This window comes from Pan troglodytes, chromosome 4 (genome assembly GCF_028858775.2).
Source record: "Pan troglodytes isolate AG18354 chromosome 4, NHGRI_mPanTro3-v2.0_pri, whole genome shotgun sequence".
Classification (NCBI taxonomy): domain Eukaryota; kingdom Metazoa; phylum Chordata; class Mammalia; order Primates; family Hominidae; genus Pan; species Pan troglodytes.
The window spans coordinates 166,125,552-166,146,792 of record NC_072402.2 but is presented as its reverse complement, the minus strand read 5'-3'; the positions used below and the strand labels follow the sequence as shown (position 1 = coordinate 166,146,792).

Sequence of the window (21,241 nt, the reverse complement as noted above, 5' to 3'; positions counted from 1 at the left end):
CACGGGGCAGGAGGAAGCCCTGGGCCAGTGGTGAGAAATCAGGCTGGACAGCAGCTATACAGGGGGGCCTGGAAGCCACAGGGGGAAGAAGAGTAGATTCTACACCACTATAGGTTCCTTATACATGAGGAGAGACAGCCAGGTAAGGGGTATGCTGGGGAGAGGGGGAAGTGCCTCAGCAGCAAGTGAAGGTGGCGCCACTCCCTCCATCACCGCCCATGGGTTCCCAGTAGCCTGGAGAGGGCCATGAATTTCAGCGTTCCCTGTGTGACTCACCAATAGGATGCGGGCCTCACCATTTTGCCTGTCTCTGCCTGGGTTTCACTCACTTTATACCAGTGGGGCTTTCAAATTGCGGTGTGCATAAGACTTACAGAGGGAACATGGGTAAAACACTGGCACTGGGGACCGTCCCAGGGTGGGCGGGATAGTTCAGTGGGTCTAGAGAGGACCTGACAGTCTGCATTTTATTTTTATTATTTTTTTGAGATGGAGTTACGCTCTTGTTGCCTAGGCTGGAGTCAATGGCGCCATCTCGGCTCACCGCAACCTCCGCCTCCTGGGTTCAAGCCTTGGCCACCCAAGTAGCTGGGATTACAGGTATGCGCCACTACGCCCAGCTAATTATGTATTTTTAGTAGAGACCAGGTTTCTCCATGTTGATCAGGCTGGTCTCGAACCCCCGATCTCAGTTGATCTGCCCGCCTCAGCCTCCCAAAGTGCTGGGATTACGGGCATGAGCCACCGTGCCAGCCAGTCTGCATTTTTCTTTTTTTTTTTTTTTTGAGACGGAGTCTTGCTCTGTCACCCAGGCTGGAGTGCAGTGGCACAATCTCAGCTCACTGCAAGCTCTGCCTCCCGGGTTCAGGTCATTCTCCTGCCTCAGCCTCCTGAGTAGCTGGGACTACAGGTGCCCGCCACCACGCCCGGCTAATTTTTTGTATTTTTAGTAGAGACAGGGTTTCACCGTGTTAGCCAGGATGGTCTCAACAGTCTGCATTTTTAATAGGCTGCCCCAGGTGATTCTGATACAGCTGGTACATCTTGCTTTGCTGAGTGGTGCAACAGACTTTGAGAAAAGTCGCACAGGGTAATGTCAGAGAGGAAGGAGGAAGAGATTTGTGGCTGTTGCTATTTGTTAGAAACTGACTTCTGATTGTCTGCAGTAGACCCTGCAAAGCTCTGAGCTGGGTAGGAATAGGGGCCACAGGAGCAGCATGAAGCACAAGCTGTAGCACCTACCAGCCCTGGGTTGGGGACGACATGGGATGATGCTCATATGAAGAAACTGTGAAGTCATCTCTCACTGGGTGGGGTGGAATTGCACAGAAGGAGACAGTACAGAGAGCACATCCCCAGTCTAACTTGGGGATGTGGATTCCCAATGAGCCGACCAGTCATTTTAATTTAATGAGCAAATGAAAACAGTGGGCAAAAGAAAAAATAAATGTTTCCAGGACTGCGGATGGGTGGGAAGGAAATGACTGGAAAGGGGAGAGTCAAAAATCAGGGAAACAGATGAAGTGAGGGGTAGGAAAGAAAAAGAGAGCAAGAGGAAGATTCTTTTTGAAAGGCCACTTTATTGATGGAGATAAAACTGAATGGAGTTCCCCACAGCCCTCCCCTCACTCATGTTAGTGGCTTCACTGGGCATCTGAGACCAGCGTGGCCTGTCACCCACATAGACTAGGCTGCTTAGCCCGCCCAGCCTATCACACTGCCCGCTCCACGTTGGGCAGCCACATAAAAACACGTCACAGCTCAAGAAGATCCGTGGATGCACCTCTGAATCCCCCCCAATGGTTTCTGTGCATTTTTTTAATATTGTACAAAATATGTTAACTAGGAAAAATTAGCTGTACTGTGACAAGTGCGGGACGTCCTATTAGGATTACCGTCCCCCAGGCATTACTTCTTATTGCAGTAAGACCTCTAAAAGGTGGAGCTGTACAAACCGAAAAAAATCTAAACGATTTTAAGAAGAGCAGCAACTCAATACTGCTTTAGTTCATTTAAATTTTCTTTCCCAAAAATACACTCCTAAATATACAAACTATACAATCTTATTATTTTAATGCTGGTTTTTTTTGTTTCTGTTTTTTTGTGTGTGTGTTTTTTGTTTTTGTTCTGTTTTTAATAACAACAGTAGGACCCAAACTAAAAAATCGGTTCATCTTCAAACCAACAAGAGCACTAGAGGACTTGTGACTCAGTACCTTCATATAACACCACATAAATAACTTTAGCCACAGTCAATGTTCACAGCCTGGTCAGTGGAACAAAGGAAATACTTTTCTGGCGATTAGACGTCATCTGCAGAGAGAGCTGGGATATTCATCCGAGGCCGGGTGAAAAATGCCATCTTCTCCCTATAAGAGAGGCCATCCCTTTAGAGCAGGGGTTTTCAACCTCACTCTACAGAGATTCTGGGCAGGATAATTCTTTGTCGTGGGAGCTGTCCTATACATTCGCTGCAGAATGTTTAGCAACGTCCTTGGCCTCTTACCCTCTAGATGCTGGCTGTATCCTTGACCACCAGTTATGACAACCCAAAATGTAAGCTCATTGCCAAATGTTCCAGGGGGAAGGGGAGAAATCACCCCTGGTTGAGAACCACTGCTTTAAAAGACCATTAGCATGAACGATGACTCTTAGTTCAAATCCAATCAGAGGCTTCTCAGAGTTTAAAAGGACCCTTGGGCCACTTCTAATGTTTGTTTGTTTCAGATTCTCAATTTGTTAAAAGGTAAGAGATGCCCAAAGATAGTTGTACAAATATACATTTTAAATGTTTATATTCCACAAAGGAATTTTTTTTTTTTTAAGCACATACACAAACATGTGTACCTTATTTGAGAGGACATCAGAAGTCTAAACGCTAGGGCCTCTGTGGATGGGAGGCCCAGGCCAAATGGCATTCGGGACCCTCCCACAATACACCCGCGTCCAGCATGGCAAGATAGCACCTCCCTGAGATCCTAGCAGGTGGCAGGCAGAGCCAGGGAGGCCCAGCGAGCATCCATCACCCCTAGGCTTATTTATCATTCAGCCAACCCTCCACAATTACCAGTAAGGAAAACACTACGAGGAAAGGCTGGAGCAGGTGGCTCATTCATTAAACAAGAGGATCTAACAAATTAGCTCGAGTTGTGTGGGGACTGATAAAGACAGCCAAGGGAAGAGCGCTGCAGAGCTCATGGATCGCCAGGGATGGCTTGGCGGAGGATGAACATCTGTTACAGGGAAAGCCAGTGCTCTGTGAGCAAAGGATGAGAGCAGTAAGACCACAGACAGAAGACTAAGGCCGTGGGTTAGCTGGGAAAGGGATAGGGGCTGCCGGAGCCCTCTGCTTACCTGAAAGACTGAACTTCTGGGGGTTCCTTACAGCTCTGGCCTCGGAGCCTGTGCACATCCTTGGCAGCTGCCCTCATCATCTTGTCTGTCTGAAGCTCACCCTTGTGCTCCGCTTGGTCCATCTGCTGGGCAAAGCAAGCAAGGCCCTGAGTCAGTGGAGGGGGCCTCCAGAAAGGGGCAAGGAGAACTCGCTATCACAACAGAGGGGGCTACTGTAGGGACGGCACCCTCACTCTTGCTCCACGTGGGATCCACTTCATTCAGAACGATAATGGGAAGTGCTCAAATCATCTGTTTGAGTGACTAGATTTTTGGGGCCAGGAAACGGAATAACTGTGGATCTGAGGAATTGAGGAGATGAGGGCTGCCCGGTGAAATGTGCGCTACCTCTAATCCTCAGGCCACCTAGGAGGGTAGATGTTATTACCTCTATTTTACCCAGGGAACTTAGGCTCCAGCAAAGTAAGAAATTTCTTTAATGTCAGACTACTAAGAAGTGGTGGAAACTCAGTCCCAAGCCATGCAGTAGTTCTTAAGAGGCTTGGGTATAACACTATGCCCCTCCCTCCTAATGTAAACATAGGCAAACACTTTTGAGAACAAACCACAGACAGCCCTAAAATATCCACGTACCATATACTTGAAAACACTGCACAAAGACAGAATTTTGGTAAATAAAGCCATCATTTTTTTTGTTTGTTTGTTTGTTTTGAGACGGAGTCTCGCTCTGTCGCCCAGGCTGGAGTGCAGTGGCGCAATCTCAGCTCACTGCAAGCTCTGCCTCCTGGGTTCACGCCATTCTCCTGCCTCAGCCTCCCGAGTAGCTGGGACTACAGGCACCCGCCACCACGCCCGGCTAATTTTTTGTATTTTTAGTAGAGACGGGGTTTCACCATTCAAAGGATGGTCTCGATCTCCTGACCTTGTGATCCTCCCGCCTCGGCCTCCCAAAGTGCTGGGATTACAGGCGTGAGCCACCGTGCCCGGCCTAAAGCCATCATATCAATGGTTCTTTGTTAGAAGTCATAGATGCTACTTTTTTTTTTTTTTTTTTTTACTATTTGAAAGGTCAAGTTTTCTTTGTTTTTCTTAAGTCAGGGCATGCATTACTTCTCAGTCTTTCGAATAAGATCAAGTGTTAAGGTAGGGCACATAGGCACTTGTTTTCTGATCTCTTTTTGCCTTGGTTACCAGGAAGCTCAAAGATAAATATAATACCTAACTATAATTAGGCTACTTTAGATTTGGGATATATTTATTTCCTCTCCTCCTTCAAGCCTTCCAATTTTCTATTTTCCCCCCAATGTTCTTGTTATAATCCTGTTTTTAAGTAAACAGGGTATAAATAAGAAAGAAATAAACTTTTCTGGAACTTCAGAACTGCCAGAGTCAGTTTGAAGCTCCCATATCAGTCCAGGCCTAAGAAGTCCAGCATCATCTTCCTGCCCTAGGGCATCACCACCTGTACTCAGCACTGAGATTTCAGCTGATGGTCCTGACAGTTCAGGTAGGCACCCTCTGTAAGGTGCTCTCAGCAAGGCTGGCTGTGTGCACAAAGAACTAGCAAAAGTCTTTTTTGCCGTGGGTGGCGATCACAGAGTGGCAGGTATTATTTTTCATAAATGAAAAATTTATGAAATTTTTCATATTGGTCCTATATTGGCCCTTGCATATTGGTCCTATATTGTTTATTTCTTCATGGCAGTCTGGGACCTGTTGGCTTAAAAGCCTGCTGGTGCCAAACTCAAATTTTTCCCCTTCCAGTTGTTTTAAATATAGCTCAAATAAGCAGCTTTTAAAGCCATATACAACCTTCCTGTTTTGCATACCCTGTGAAACTGTACCCAACATTTGTTAGCCATAGATAGAAAAACCCTGGGCCTATAAGAGACCCCAAGCTGCTGCTGTGCTTTGGAGTTCTCTGACCCAGAGACTCCCCATCGTGCTGCAGAGCTACCTAACCTAGATGGCCCCTCTTCCCGAGCTCTCCCCTGGGAGTTCCCTTGCCTTCCTCCACACTGGGCAGTAGCCCCCAGCACCTTTGGAAGGTCTCATGCTGTGAGGGACTTCCCCTGCATGCAAACCTGTCAAAGCGCAGCGCAAGCCAGGCACGCTGGCTCATGCCTGTAATTGCAACACTTTGGGAGGCCGAGGCAGGTTGATTGTTTGAGCCCAGGAGTTCGAGACCAGCTAAGGTGGGAGGATCGATAGAGCCTGGGAGGTGGAGGTTGCAGTGAGCCATCATGCCACCACACTCCAGCCTGGGTGACAGAGAGAAAACCTGTCTCCAAAAAAAAAAAAAAACAAACAAAACACAGTTAATATAAAACTTTGTGTGCTAACACCATTTTGAGGTTATATCTTTCTCCTTGATCAACCCCTAAATCCCTTAAACTCATTATAGCAGGGCAGAGGTGCCAGCTGACTTGTACTCCAGGGCATCCTTGTTAGCAGAAGGCCCTGGTGTGACCAGCCCTTCTCCCCCTTTGGCAAGGGCTGCCCTGTGGGACTTCCTGGGCAGGCATCGAGGCAGGTCAGTGTCCTATTGTTACTCTTTTAAAGTGCGTGCTGTGGCACAGACTGGGTACCCTACGTATTTCATGAAGAACTGCATGATAAGTACATGTGTGAATAATAAGGGCTTGCACACAAAATCACAACAACAAATGCAGTAAATGGGCCTTGCAGCCAGGTGAAAGGTTCATAAGGTTGAGTGTGCAAAGGGATTCCTGGATCCCTCTACTGATGGGAACGAGGGATGGGTGGAACACCCTCAGTGGAACCTGTGGTGGGAATTGTAGGATGCATCATGAGCTCTGGCCTCTCTTCCCCGGGGCAGTGCCCCCCGACTCTCTGGGGCAGAGCGCAGGGCTCCCCTGCCTTCGAGGCAGAACTCACCCGCTTCTCCAGCATCCTCAGCAGCAGGCGGAAACGCTCGTCCTCACGCAACCACTGTGGCAGCTCCTTCTCCCCGTGGCTCTTGGCTTGTTCCAGCTGCTCCTTGAGCTCCTTCAGCACCGAGATCTCCTGGGTCAGTTGGCTGTGCCAGGTTCTTGTCGCCTGCAGGTCTAACTCCAGGTCCAGCGAGGTACGGATCAGACGCTCGGAGCGCAGCGACTTGACCGAGGAAGGCTGTGGGGGTGGGGATGGCTTCTCTTGTTATTAGAGCTCTGCCCACTGAGCCCACCCAGCCTCTTCCTCTGACCCTCAAATACCCTCTCTTGGTTTATCCGTAGGCATCCACTCCTTCCGAATGGGGCTTGCCCCTCCCTGGGAAGCCTGTTTTGAATTCTCCCACTCAGCTCATGTTTATTGGGCATTTATTATGTCCCAGGAACGGCACTAAGCACTTCATTTCCATAACCTCGTTTCATTTTCACAAACCTAGGAGGTCCCGAGGGTTATCATCTGCACAGATGAGGCTTGCAGAGGTTAAGTCCCACAGGATATATGTGGTAAAGCTGAAGCTCCACTCCAGGAAGCTGGCTGCAGTCCCCACCCGCCCTCTCTGTACACTGTGCCAGCTTCAGTACTCTCAGCACCCTCCATATGTACGTTCTCAATTATTGATTCCTGTCACTGTACTGTTCTGAAGTTGTTTCCCCAATACAGGTCTGTTCCTGCTTGAGGGCAGAAGTCATGTCTTCTTGACTTTGTGTTCCTGTAATGGGCCCCTGTTGTTTCTGCTTGTCCACCATTTGTTTCCCCAGCCTTAGAGTAACAATGCCCTCACCTTCCCTTGGAGACCTCCTCCTCTGCACTCAATCCACCTGGTTTGTGTGGGGCATCAGGGATAGGAATGTGACCTGAACCTGGCCAGTCTGCATCTCAGTGACAGGTTCAGAGGTGAGCATGTTATCAAAGCCCAGCCATTAATACTCAATTCTGGCACTTTGCTGAACTACTTGGAAAAGAGACAATGTCTTTACACAGAGGTTGCTAAGCCTTCGAGATATAAACCTGGGACTGATCATGGTCATCTTTACTTGTGGGGTGACCTGTTTGAGAATTAAGCTGTACAGAGGGAGCAATGCCATGAGAAAGGGGCTGAGGCCTGATGACATCATTTCAACCTCTGGATCAAGCCATGCCTGAAGGTAGTCCAACATCCTGGATTTTTTCATTAAATGAGACAATAAATTCCCTCTTTCATTTTTAAGCTGTATTTGAGTTGGGTTCTTCAGTTATCTATATGTAAAAGACCCTGATTAATACAATCATTAACTCTCCTCCCATCAAAAATCACTAATGATTAAAAAACAATAATTCATGACTGTGGGAGTCAGAATTCTAAAATGGTTTCTCAAATCCCATTGCTAATATACACGCCCTGTATAATCTCCTCTCCTTTCATCGGGTAAGCCCCTAAAAGATGGCCTGGGCTTTTCCTGGCTGGGCTCTTCTGCTGGCCTTAAAGAAGTAAATAAAGCATGTTGTAGAGACCATCACAGGGCAAAAACCTGAGAGTGACCTCTAGGAGCTGAAAGTGCTCCCCTAAACCCCCAGCTGACAGCTAGCAAGATAATACAAAGTAATAAATTCTGCCAACATCTGGAGGCAGTGCCTGCCTCAGATGTTTCCTTAGTCAAGCCTCCAGATGAGGATGTGGCCATTTAACACTTAGAGGTTTCAGCCTGCTAAAACCCTGGGCAGAGCTCAGCTAACCTGTGCTTAAGCTCCTGACCAGCGGAAACTGTGAGGTAAGGCATTTGTATTACTTTAGGCTGCTAAAGTTTGTGGTGATTTGTTATGCAGCAATAGAAAACAAATACAATGACCAATACAGAGATTTCAGACACAGTATAAGAAGCATTACCATAAGACCTAGTCTCATTTTGCACGGCTGGCAAGCATACTATTAGGAATATAAGACAGCTCTAGGAAGAATTTCTAGAATGCTCTTCTAGGTTGAACATGGTCTGCTCTGCACTTATAAATGAGCAGGATCAAGGAAATCCAGCTGAGTGATCTACGTGGCTCAAGTTCTCAGAGCAACAAATAAAGATTCTTTTGCTTCGTCTGTCCAGTCTCAGAAGTTGGGCAGGCTGCGGTAGAGACAACACAGCTCAGGTAGTGCGTGGAAGCAAGGAGCAGTGCCCAAGGGCCCAGGCCCAGCCTCTGGATTCTCCTGTTCCTCAGGACCCAAGGGAAATGTGGGCTCAGACCCACCATCGGGGCTCCCTTATTAAGTCATTCTCTTGGTTAAGGGGAACAGGGGATGATGAAGGGGACCTGCTCCGGTAGGGCCTGCCTTAGAAGGGAGCTGTGGGAAACGCAGGGGGAGCAAGTAGGAGATCAGTGGCATTTCTGCAGGAGTGGACCATGAACATCTGCTCCAGAAGCCCCTAAGGAGCTTTGTTAAAATGCAGTTTTCAGGGCCCACGCCAGCTGCCTGAATTAAATGGTCAGAAGTGTGGCCTTGTAATCTGCATTGTCACCAAGCTCCCCAGGTAACTTTTGGTGCTCCAGAGACTGCAGTACACGCCAGCTACAGAAGAGGGGGTTGGGGTGGGGGACCCAGAGTGGGCAGTTGGTTGTCCCTGTCACCTGAGGCCATGTCCACTTTCTCCCACACCCGCACACTCTCCCTTCCCTGTGTAGCCTCCCATGTGTTGCTGTCTCTCTCCTGCTCTCTCCAGTTCCCCCTCAGACTTGTTAAGGTGTAGGATGTTAGGCAAAGGACCAGATTCTGGCTGTCAGCAGGCAGTGCAGGGAAGGTGGGGGGCCTGCCCCTACTGGGGGCTATTGGCACTATCTTTTCCATCCATGTTCTCTTTTGCTTTCTCTCTCCTTTTCTCTTTCTTTCTTTCTTTTTTTTTTTTTTTGAGATGTAGTTTCACTCTTGTTGCCCAGGCTGGAGTGCAATGGCGCAATCTCGGCTCACTGCAACCTCCGCCTCCCAGGTTCAAGCAATTCTCCTGCCTCAGCCTCCCGAGTAGCTGGGATTACAGGCATGCACCACCACGCCCGGCTAATTTTGTATTTTTAGTAGAGACGGAGTTTCTCAATGCTGAGGCTGGTCTCGAACTCCTGACCTCAGGTGATCCACCTGCCTCGGCCTCCCAAAGTGCTGGGATTACAGGCGTGAGCCACCACGCCTGGCCCCTTTTTTCTTTCTGACATTCTGGCTCCTGGTTTCTTCTGGTTCTGCAAACTCATTAGACAGAACTGCTTTAAAGTTGTGTTGAAAGCCCAAAGTGGGGAGGGCCCCCTGCATCTCCTGCAGCCCTTAATGGTCAAAGACAAATCAGGGGTCGCTCCTTTGCCTACCCCCACCCCATCCGGATGGCTCAGCTCAGTCTCCACTAGGAAAGGCGAGACTTCCGCAAGGCAAGTCTGCAGCCTCTTCCCTGTGGGCTTCCCGCTGGTCTGAGGGAAGCCCATTTGCACTTCCCTGCTTCAGGCTGGTGCTCAGAGGCACCCAGCTTCTCTGTCACCAGAACCTGGACGACAGACACACTGAGCAGAGTCTTGCATGAGGAAGACTCCTGTCAGATGACGCGCTCTAACTGATGACTGTTAGTTTGGTTAATTCTTCTTCTTTTTTTTTCCTGAGACAGAGTCTCACTCTGTTGCCCAGGCTGGGGTGCAGTGGCGCAATCTCAGCTCACTGCAACCTCTGCCTCCTGCGTTTAAGCGATTCTCCTGCCTCAGCCTCCCAAGTACAGCCTGGGACTACAGGTACATGCTACCACGCCCAGCTAATTTTTGTATTTTTAGTAGAGATGGGGTTTCACTGTGTTGGCCAGGCTGGTCTCAAACCCCAGACCTCAGGTGATCCTCCTACCTCCGCCTCCCAGAGTGCTGGGATTACAGGTGTGAGCCACGGGGCCCGGCTGGGTTGGTTAGTTCTTAGTGACTTTGATTTCTATCTAGGAAGGCAAGGCCAAGTGTACACACTCCTCATCTAACCTATTTGTCATAATAAGACAAATACATTTACCCTTCAGCACCTTCCCCTGTGGCTACACAGGCCTCATAGTTCACAAACATCTGTTCGCAAATGCTTGAGAGAGCAACATTTTTCTAGCCAGTGGCTGAGGAGAAATGGCCAGACATTAGGAGATGTGTGTGCAGGACACAGGGCTTGGGGCAACGAGGGAGGAGCAGGCAGAAAAATAGCTTTGAGGTGACTTTCTTACCCGCTTCATCCGGACGCTGCGTCGCTCCAGGGAGTTTCGAACAAAAGGTGGCTTTTTGGACAGAGTGGAGCTGTCACTATCACTCCGATTCAGCTGCAAGAGAAAAGTCATGGAATCTTAAACATGGTCAGAGTGCATTCTGGAAGGTGCACTGAAGCCTAGAGGGAGGTCAGGTTCCTCCACTCGGCACAGTCCTTCCTCTCCTGCAAACACCCAGGTTTCATTCTGACCTTTCTTTTCTTTATAAGTGAACATTCGTTAAGCATGTACTATGCATGATGCATACTGCTTCATCTCCATACTAGTATCTGCATGATGCTAAATGCCACGAATATCCCATTGAACCTTTCCAACAACCCCATGTGATAGGAGCAAATCCATTTTCACAAGTGAGGTGACAGAAGCTTAGGGGTTGCAGAACTGGCCCAAGGTTGGCGAGCTGGTCAGCCACACAGCAGGGCTGGACACCGGCCAGCGTGACTTCAGAGTATACTGCCCTCTTAACCTTCTACACAAAGGGCCATTTGCATCAACTCTTCCCTGGTGTCTATGGAGCCTGCCTTTACTGACTCAAATGGAGCCACTGTCAAGATGGGTATTTAAAAAAGAAAAAGACAGCTTAAAGGCAAAGCCTCAGGGACCATATCCTTAGAGATGATGGGGCAGATCGTAACTCTCCCCGTGGGCATCCCCTCGATCACTGAGTTATCTATACTCCCCCCAGAGGGCTAGTATTCCCCATCTAAGACCAGAAATCAGGCCTGTAGTCAGGATGGGAAGCTTCTATATTGAGAATGTGTCCCACCCCTAAGGAGCGCAAGGGAGAGTGGGTAGGATGACAGCACCCCCTGGGAGGTGGGAGCAGAGTGGGGAGTTCTTTCTCGAGTCCTATTTCCAAAGTCGGTGGGGTTGTCACAGGCCGATGCTATTGTGCTTGTGTGTCTAGCAGCTGTCAGTTCACTGTTGCAGGTCTCCTGAGAAGCTGTTTCTGTGGTTATTGATAATTAATTGTGATAATGATATTAATAGTCCTGCTAAGCTGACAAACACAGCAACTCCAGGGACAGACTGATGAAATAGCCACTGGGCTAGGCAGGGCCTCAACAGAACCAGACGCTGAATAGTAAAAATAATGACTGCCACTGCTACGTGCCAGGTGCTTCAGTGACAGTTTCATTTAATCCTCAGCCAATTCTAACATGATGGGAACTGAGGCCCAGAGAGATTAAGAAGCTTGTATAGTTGAACAGCTGGGGAGTATCAAAACCAGAGTTCAAGGCCCAGTCTGTTTGGTTCCAAGGCCACCAGCTCTCCTGGCTCCAGCCTGTAAGTAGGGCTCAGGGATGAAACTAATGTGCAGGTGGAAGGGTGTGCCATCTTGACAACTGGGGTAGATTCATATAAACTGGTTGCATGTGGTACCAGAAGGGGGCTTTCTCTTTCTTTCTTTTCTTTTTTTTTTTTTTTTTTTTGAGACAGGGTTTCACTCCTTTCGCCCAGGCTGGAGTGCAATGGTGCTATCTCGTCTCACTGCAGCCTTGACTTCTCGGGCTCAAGTGATTCTCCCGCCTCAGCCTCTCAAGTAGCTGGGACTAAAGGCATGTGCCACTGTGCCCGGATAATTTTTGCATTTTTTGTAGAGACAAGGTTTCACCATGTTGCCCAGGCTGGTCTCAAACTCCTGGGCTCAAGTGATCCTCCCATCTCAGCCTCTCAATGTCCTGGGATTACAGGTGTGAGCCACTGTGCCCAGCCTTTTATTCTACATTGTTTTAATCCAGTGGTGGCACTTGAAGGATATGTGTCCTACCGACCAGAAATGGGTATCAGGATAATTGATCCTTAAGTTGTAGTTGTTTACATGTTAAAGACTATGTTATATAAAAGAAAGACAGAAGCTACATTAAGTCCTTGAATTTAGCTTTCTCTAATATAAAGACACTTTAATGCATTTAATCTCAGACATGGTAGAGAATGTTGTTACCTTATTATTACTTGCATTTAATAGCTAGAGAAACTGATGCAGAGAGCAGTGAAATCATTTAGAATCACAGGAAGCTAGTTCAGGAATGAGAATTTAGGATGGGCTGTATCCATTTGGTCAAAGTCGATCAACCCACAAATGTGGTAGCACTTCAGATGAATACATGGGGGCTGAGGAGAGCTGTAGGAAGGGTAATTCATTGTCCCTATCCATGGACTTCGAGTTCAGTGGGGGAACTCAAGACAGCAAAACTAACCAAGTGACATAGGTGAAGATGAAGACCGAACAAGGGAGGCACCCAGCAGAGGACGCCTTTTGTGCAGAGGCCAGTGGAAGGGGCTACTCACGATCAGACCCGAGGAGGCCAGAGGAAGGCCCTCAGGAGGTGGCTCTGAGCAACAGAGAGGCTGCAGGCTTTGGAGTTGGACTCCCAGCTTTGTACTTAGCAGCTGTGTGACCTAGAGCACAGTGCTTTGAGTTTTTGAGTCTTAGCTTCTGTGTCTATAAAATGGGGTTCACACAACTCACCTTACAGGGCTGTAAGATTAGATTACACAGAAAATATATTTTTTGGCTGTGGGGGCTGGAAGTGTTGCTGATTAGCATTTGAAATCCCATCCTGTGGGTGAGAAAACCCCACCTTATGACTTGGTGGGAAACAAAGCCAACCTCCCACTGATGAAGCTGAAAGTAGCAGAACCTTGCTTCTACTGCCTCCCTTGCAGCTAGAGGCAGGCACAGGACTAGCCTCTGTCAATTGGATGCAAATGCTCCAGGCCTTGAATCACAACCTGGTGACTTGCACCCAAGTCTGTTACTATTGTCTCTTGAATTGAAACAGGCCACTCTTTCTCTCCTTCATTCTACAAATGTGCCAAGTTTGTTTTTATCTCAGGGAAAAGCCATTAATGGTAAGTAGTGGCAGTGGCAGCAGTGACCAGAGCTTCCATGCCAGCCATGGCAGGAACCTGGTGGAGGCATAAATATTGAATGCCAGGGGCAGCAATGGGGCCGGTGGGGGCCAGGTTTTGTGGCAGCATTGGTGAAGGTGTCACTCAATTGGCTTTGTGGTGTGATTTTGGCTGTGGTCTGGCCTTCCTTGCTCCTGCCTGATTTCTGAGGCTGGTTCCATAGCCTTATGATGAGTGTGTGAGCTCCTCACTTTCCTTTCCCCCAAATTTTCCTGCATATACTGCTCACTGTCCATTTCCATTGCTTGCAATGAAAAACCCTGACCGGTACAGGCAGGAAGTGGAATGCTATCAGTTACAGACTGAGACACGCGGAGCTGGCTGTGGAGGGGGCAGGGTGGAGGCACAGCACAGCCCCAGCATGTCTCTGTTGGGAATTTGGTAATGCTCATCTTGTGGGTGCAAAACAAAGGGTTAAATTGTTCCCTGCTATATCTCAGCAGACAGTCTCCATGCCTGCAGAGTTTTAGAGGAAATGATAGGAAAATTTTCACAATGTTGTACTCTTGGCTACATCTTGTAGCCTTCAGTAAGTTTTATACAAAAAGACCTAAGCTTGAGCTGAAGTGGGCCAACTAGAAAGCAAAGAAGGAAAAATATATGACTTTGCTAAAAAAAAAAAAAAAAAATGCCCTTTCTACCTGTGGCGTGTGATCTCCGTTGGCTGGGAATCTCTTAATTTGTGATTTTGCAGGCTTAGAAATGGTATAAATAATAAAATATGGGAAGGGGAAGCATAGTGCTTGGTGTGTTACAGATGCTTAATAAGTGGGACAGGTGCTTTTTGTTATTTGAAGATGCGAATCCTGGAAAAGGGTCACTTAAAAAACACTGGGGAAAAATGCGTGAGGCTTGAGTCTATAGGTGGAAAAGATAAACATTTCACCAAAGTTCTTCTATCTTATATCTCCCATTTAACAAAATAACAACCACATTCTATCCTGATGAAAAAGAACGAATGAAACACTAATTTTTTTTGGTGTGATTTTTCTGATGAGTGACATTCTTCTCTTTGTGCTTGATTTCTACTGCACGTTCATAATGGCAGTAATTTTCCAAAAAAAAAAAAAAAAAAATGGCGGAGCATTATCCATTGTCTTAAGGCCTTTTCTAAATCATTCAAATTATTCATGTTTTCTTTTTGAGATAAGAGTTTCGCTCTTGTCACCCAGGCTGGAGTGCGATGGTATGATCTCAGCTTACTGCAACCTCTGCCTCCCGGGTTCAAGGATTCTCCTGCCTCAGCCTCCCAAGTAGCTGGGATTACAAGCATGTGCCACCGTGCACTAATTTTTTGCATTTTTAGCAGAGACAGGGTTTCACCATGTGGGCCAGGCTGGTCTCGAACTCCTGGCCTCAAGTGATTTGCCCACCTCAGCCTCCCAAAGTGCTGGGATTACAGGCATGAGCCACTGCGCCCAGGTTTATTTTATTTTTAATTGCCCTTTAATTTAAAAATAATTTTTTTTTTAAAGACAGGGTCTTACTCTGTTGCCCAGGCTGGAGTGCTGTGGCGCAATCATGGCTCACTGCAGCGTTGGACTCCTGGGCTCAAGCAATTCTCCTGTCTCAGCTTCCCCACTAGCTGGGACTACAAGTGCATGCCACCATGCCCAGCTAATTTTTAACTTTTTCTTAGGCGGAGACAGGGTCTCACTATGTTGAACAGGCTGGTTTTAAACTCCTGGCCTCAAGTGACCCTCCTGCCTCAGCCTCCCAAAGTGTTGGGCTTACAGGCATGAGACACTGCATCTGGCCGCCTTTTTAAAAAGTTTTAAATGTTAGCAGCAGGTTCAATTAAAAAATAATACAAACTGGTAGCAACAGGTTCAATTAAAAAAACAAAACAAACTGGTAGCCAAATAATACAGATCTGCTGTAATTTTGCAGCCTCAGGCTGTACACTAGAATTGCCCTGAAGGTGGGAAGGAAATGCCTCTGTATCTAGGGGCCACTGACGAGTCCCCCTCTGATCTCAGCAAGTGGTTGCAGGAGGGCAGGGCAGAGTGTGAACAAGGAGGAAGTGAGTTGTTTGGAATTATAATAACATTGACCAAGTACTAATTACAAAGCCTTTTCTATTGCTTGTCTAAAACAATCCTATGAAGTAGGCCTGTGAACTCCACCTGAGGAAACTGAGGCTCTGAGGTGTTAACATACCCGAAGTCACCCAATAACATGAGAGTAATGGGATTTGCACCCAGCCCTGTGTGAAGCTCTCGGCTACCCTGAGGGGAGCAGAAGAGGGCCGCACGCTCACTTACCCGGCACACGTACTGGCTCTGGGGTCCTGGGGAGAAGGTCTTAGAGCGGATGATGGTGCTCCCTCGAAGAAATGGCCCCTGGGACGGGGTGCCCACTCTCCGGTCCTTAGGTCGCACCACTGTGGGGGATGGGGCCGGGGTCTCCGTGTTGGTCTCTTTGTCCACCTGAGGAAGAAGTCACACCTTGAAGCCACCAGTGTCCACAGAGTCTCAGCCACCCACCAGAGACCACTCAGCTGCTCCTCTTCCCTCCTGTCACCTCACCTTTCCCCACAGACACAACCAGGGTTTCCTCGGCATTAGCCCTGCTAGATGAGCTCAGCCTGGTGCAGCCAGGACAGTACCCAAGGCTAGGTGTGCCGACCCCTACCCCTCCGTGGCACGTGTGGTTGGGGACTGGTGGGAGCACATTCAGCCCCCAAACAAACTCACATGAGCAGTAGAGCTGTCTCAAAGTTTTGAGAGTGTGATGTCCAACATCCTGGATGTCACACTCCCAAAACTTACAAACCAAGTACATTTTGAAAAACCACACCCAAGGCTTCCACAGCCCTGGCAAAGTACTACGGTTGCTTTCATCGAATTCTGAAGGCAATTGGCAAGTCTTGTTTTTAAAACCAACCCATCAGGTTTTTACTGCCCATGCATAGTAGTCATCAGGAAAACATAAACAAACAAAAACACCTACATGCAGGACCTTTGTCAGCCTAAATAGTACCTTTATATAATTTTAAGAAAGGGCACGCCCTCTGGCTGGAGAAATTGCAAAATGATGCCCCCTTGGTGTGGAGGAGTTAGAACGAGGGCCCAGGTCCTACTGCACCTGCCGTGTCCAGGCACCTCTGTGCGGTACTCCAGCTGCAGCCTCGCTCAAACATGGCAGGTGCTCTAGCTCTAGGAGTCCTGGAGCCAGCTGTCTGTGGAGAGTGAATCCTGCTGTAATGTGACCCTAGTGCAGCAGGGAAGTAGGGAGCAAAGGGAGTCTGGCCTTTTTCCTGTCGCGCTGTGGGCAGACCCACATAAAGAAATATATTTTTAGAGCCTATCTGCAAGGTTGGTATTATTGTACCAACCTAAATGGCATCCATTTTAGAGATGAGAAAATGGAAGCTTGAGAAGGATGAAGTCATCTGCCTAAGACTACACAGCCAGGGAGTATCAGAGCCAGAATTCAAACCCAAACCATCTGACTGCAAGGCTTGAGTTATGTCCAGAGAAGTCAGGGAAAATGCAGAGGGCAGAAGAAAAGAGATGGGTGAGTTGGCCTCTCCTGGTTTACTATCACCAGAATGACCCAAAGGCCACTCCATTATGAGGGCTTGTGCCCTGATGCTGGAAGCCAAGACTTAGCTCTTAGTCTTTTCTGACTGCCTCGGCACAAGGATTGAAGGTTCCTTCCCCACGACAGCCCTTCCTACCTTTAATGCTGGGTACCCATCCATATCAGGTGAGGCTTTCTCGGTGAAAACATCCTCTTCTCCCTCCTCCTCCTCCACCTCCTCCTCCTCTTCCTCGGCTACTGCCTCATTCTCACTGGTCTCCTCATACCTCCTGTGATGACAAAGCACTTTGGTTACCCACCCAGAAGCCGCTCTGCCTCTGTTCACCTGCCTTTAATGCACCCAAGGTAGGGCTTCCAATCCTTTTGATGATTGAAGATATATTTTAAAAAGTTTTGGGGGGCCAGGCACGGTGGCTCACACCTGTAATCCCAGCACTTTGGGAGGCCGAGGCAGGCAGATTGCCTGAGTTCAGGAGTTCAAGACAAGCCTGGCCAACATGGTGAAACCCCATCTCTACTAAAAATACAAAAATCAGCCAGGCATGGTGGTGCACACCTGTAGTCCCAGCTACTCGGGAGGCTGAGGCAGGAGAATTGCTTGAACCCGGGAGGTGGAGGTTGCAGTGAACCGAGGTCGCGCCACTGCACTCCAGCCTGGGCAACAAGAGTGAAACTCTGTCTCAAAACAAACAAAAAAAATTTTTAATGAGGCATTTTCAGTGTATAGTTTGATGAGTTTTGGCCAATGTACTCACCTATGTAACCACCACTGTACTTGAGATGTAGAACATTCCATTCCCCACCAGAATTCTCTCCTACATTTTCCCAGTTTAATCACCCACTAGGCAGCCATGATTAGCTGTTATTATAGATTAGATTTGACTTTTCTAGAGTTTCATGCAAATGGAATCAGACAATATATGCTGTTTTGTCTCTGACTTCTCTGTGTCTGCATAACATTTCTGAAGTTTATCCACAATGCTGTATGCATCAGCGGTTCATTCCTTTTTTTTTTTCCTTTTGAATCAGAGTCTCACTCTGTCACCCAGGCTGGAGTGCAGTGGGACCATCTTGGCTCACTGTAGCCTCCACCAGTGGGCTCAAGTGATCCTCCTGCCTCAGCCTCCTGAGTTGTTGGGACTACAGGTGTGTGCCACCACACCTGGCTAATTATCCTATTTTTTGTAGAGACAGAGTTTTGGTATGTTGCCCAGGCTGGTCTCAAACTACTGGGCTCAAGCGATCCACCCACCTTGGCCTCCCAAACTGTTGGGATTATAGGCGTGAGCCACCGCGCCCAGACAGTTCACTCTTTTTTATCATTAATATTCCATTGGATGGCTATATTGCAACATGTTTAGATCTGTTCACCTGCCTTTAAATGCACCCAGGGTAGGGCTTCCAAACGTTGGAACGAGGCGGGTGGTTGAGGAAAAGGAGGAGGAAGATGAGGAAGAAGAGGAGGAGGAGGAGGAGGAAGAGGGAGAGAAGGAGAGTTTAGTTGATGAACGTTTGGATTACTTACATTTCCAAGCAAGTATGAATAAAGCTTCTTGTACATTCATGTACAAGTCTATGCATGAATATAGGTTTTCATTTCTGTTGGATATTGCTAGGGTTGCAAAACTAAAACACCACTTACTAGATGGGTTAAATAACAGAAATTGATTTCTGGCAGTTCTGGAGGCTGGAAATCCATGCTCAAGGTGTCAGCAGGTTTGATTCACCTGAGGCCTCTTTCCCTGGCTAGCAGATGGCTGCCTTCTTGCAGCGTGCTCACATAGTCTGTCCTCTGTGCATGCGCATCCCTGGTGTCTGTGTGTCCAAATATCCTCGTATGAGGTCCCAGCCCAACTTCAATGGTCTCGTGTTAACCACCTGTTTAAAAGCCCTACCTCCAAATACAGTCACATTCTGAGGTACTAGGGGTTAGGGCTTCAATGTATGAATTTTGGGGGGACACAAATCAGCCCCTAACAGATAATAGAATTACTGGGTCATACGGTAAGTATAAATTTACCCTTTTAAACACCAACAGGCCGGGCGTGGTAGCTCACGCCTGTAATCCCAGCACTTTGGGTGGCCAAGGCGGGCGGATCACCCCAGGTCAGGAGTTCAAGACCATCTTGGCCAACGTGGTAAAACCTTGTCTCTACTAAAAATACAAAAATTAGCCGGGTGTGGTGGTGGGCACCTGTAATCCCAGCTACTCAGGAGGCTGAGGCAGGACAATTGCTTGAACCCAAGAGGTGGAGCTTGCAGTGAGTCGAGAGAGTGCCACTGCACTACAGCCTGGGTGACAGAGTGAGACTCCACCTCAAAAAAAAAAAAAAGACACCAACAAATGGCTTCTCCAAAGTGATTTTGCCATTTTATGTTTCCCCTGAGCAATGTTCTAAGAGTTCTAGTTCCTCACTACACTTGGTGTTGTTTATCTTTATAGTTAGTCACTCTACTACTGGGTGTGTACTTGCATCTTGTTGGGTTTTAATTTGCATTTTCTTCTTTTTTCTTTCTTTGTTTTTAGAGACAGCATCTTGCTCTGTCGCCAAGGCTAAGGCTGGAGTGCCATGGTGTGATCATAGCTCACTGTCGCCTTGAACTCTTGGGCTCAGGTGATTGATTCTCCTGCCTCAGCCTCCCAAGTAGCTAGTACTACAGGCACGTGCCACCATGCCCGGCTAATTTATTAAATCTTTTGCAGAGATGGGGTTTTGTTTCCCAGGCTGATCTTGAACTCCTGGCCTCAAGAAATCTTCCTGCCTCAGCTTCCCAAAGTGTGAACATTACTGGTGTAAGCCACTGAGCCTGGCCTAACTTGCATTTTCTTGTTGAGAAACTCTTCATGCGTTTATGACCATCTTCCCAGGTGAAGTGTCTGTTACAATCTCCAGACCCTTAAAAATCAGGTTTTTGGCCAGGCACAGTGACTCACGCCTATAATCCCAACAGTTTGGGAGGCCGAGGTGGGTGGATCACCTGAGGTCAGGAGTTCGAGACCAGCCTGACCAATATGATAAAACCGAGTTGCCTCTACTAAAAATACAAAAATTAGCCAGGTGTGGTGGCATGCACCTGTAATTCCAGCTACTCGGGAGGCTGAGACAGGAGAATCGCTTGAATCCAGGAGGTGGAGATTGCAGAGAGCCGAGATCGCAGCCTGGGCGACAAGAGCAAAACTCTGTCTCAAAATAAATAAATAAATAAAATAAAAATAAAAATTGGGTTGTCTTATTATTGAGTTGTAAGAAATCTTAATATATTTGAGCTATGAATCCTTTGTCCGGTATGTGGACTGCACGATTTTCTCTAAGTCTGTGGCTTGCCTTTTCATTTTCTAAGTGGTGTCTTCCGAAGATCATAAGTTTTTGATTATGATAAAGCCCAAGTTATTGATTTTTTTCTTTTATAGTTTGTACTTTTTATGTCCTAAGAAATCTTTGCCTACCTCAAAGTTGTGAATAGTTTCTTTCTTACACTTTCAGAACTTCTATAATTTCAGGTTTTATGTGTAGCTCTATAACCCATTTGAGATTAATTTTATTTATTTTTTTTTGAGATGGAGTCTCGCTCTGTTGCCCAGGCTGGAGTGCAGTGGTGTGACCTCAGCTCACTGCAACCTCTGCCTCCTGGGTTCAAGCAATTCTCCCGCCTCAGCCTCCCGAGTAGCTGGGATTACAGGCACGTGCCGCCATGCCAAGCTGATTTTTGTATTTTTAATAGAGATGGTGTTTCACCATGTTGGCCAGGATGGTCTTGATCTCCTGACCTCATGATCCACCCACCTCGGCCTCCCAAAGTGCTGAAATTACAGGCGTGAGTCACCGTGCCCAGCCACAGATTAATTTTTATACATGATGTAAGTGTTCAAGTTTTTTTTTTCCATATGAATATCTAATTGTTCCAACACCATTTGCTGAAGGGACTTTTGGTGATAGTCCTTAAAACTTTCCATTTCCCTTGGACTCCAAGGTTGGAAGGATTTGGTTTGACAAATAGGCTGCATTTGTTAAGTAGTAATTTATCTCTATTCCCATCTTGACTTCTGAAAGACATACAGAACTGCCCGGCTTCTGATCAGCATGAGACAGTGTTATCATACCGAGCCAAAAGAATCCCAGCCAAAAGCAGAGAATCTGACATCCAGCTAGCTGGCTCGGCGAGAGTGTGGGGAAACATAAAATCTCCCTGAGGATTTTCCCAATGGGGAGAATGCATTTTGGATCTCTACTCGCAACTCTGCA

At 47.5% G+C, this 21,241-nt stretch overlaps 1 protein-coding gene across 8 annotated transcripts in view; it reads right to left on the bottom strand.

Annotated features, from left to right (window-relative positions):
* Positions 1 to 1,560: 1,560 nt before the first annotated feature.
* WWC1 (WW and C2 domain containing 1) overlaps positions 1,561 to 21,241 on the bottom strand; it is a 180,428-nt gene continuing 160,747 nt past the window's right edge. For 2 of the 8 annotated variants that reach the window (XM_527107.8, XM_009450095.5), the window contains exons 18-23: positions 17,134 to 17,266; positions 15,716 to 15,880; positions 10,497 to 10,589; positions 6,253 to 6,504; positions 3,355 to 3,479; positions 1,561 to 2,369 (exon numbers count right to left, since the gene is read on the bottom strand). In XM_527107.8, coding sequence (XP_527107.5) covers positions 2,303 to 2,369; positions 3,355 to 3,479; positions 6,253 to 6,504; positions 10,497 to 10,589; positions 15,716 to 15,880; positions 17,134 to 17,266 — 835 coding nt within the window. In that variant the 3' untranslated portion in view covers positions 1,561 to 2,302. The remainder of the gene's footprint in view (positions 2,370 to 3,354; positions 3,480 to 6,252; positions 6,505 to 10,496; positions 10,590 to 15,715; positions 15,881 to 17,133; positions 17,267 to 21,241) is intronic. The other 6 variants (XM_003310973.6, XM_009450098.5, XM_009450099.5 and 3 more) reach the window with 4 other exon arrangements.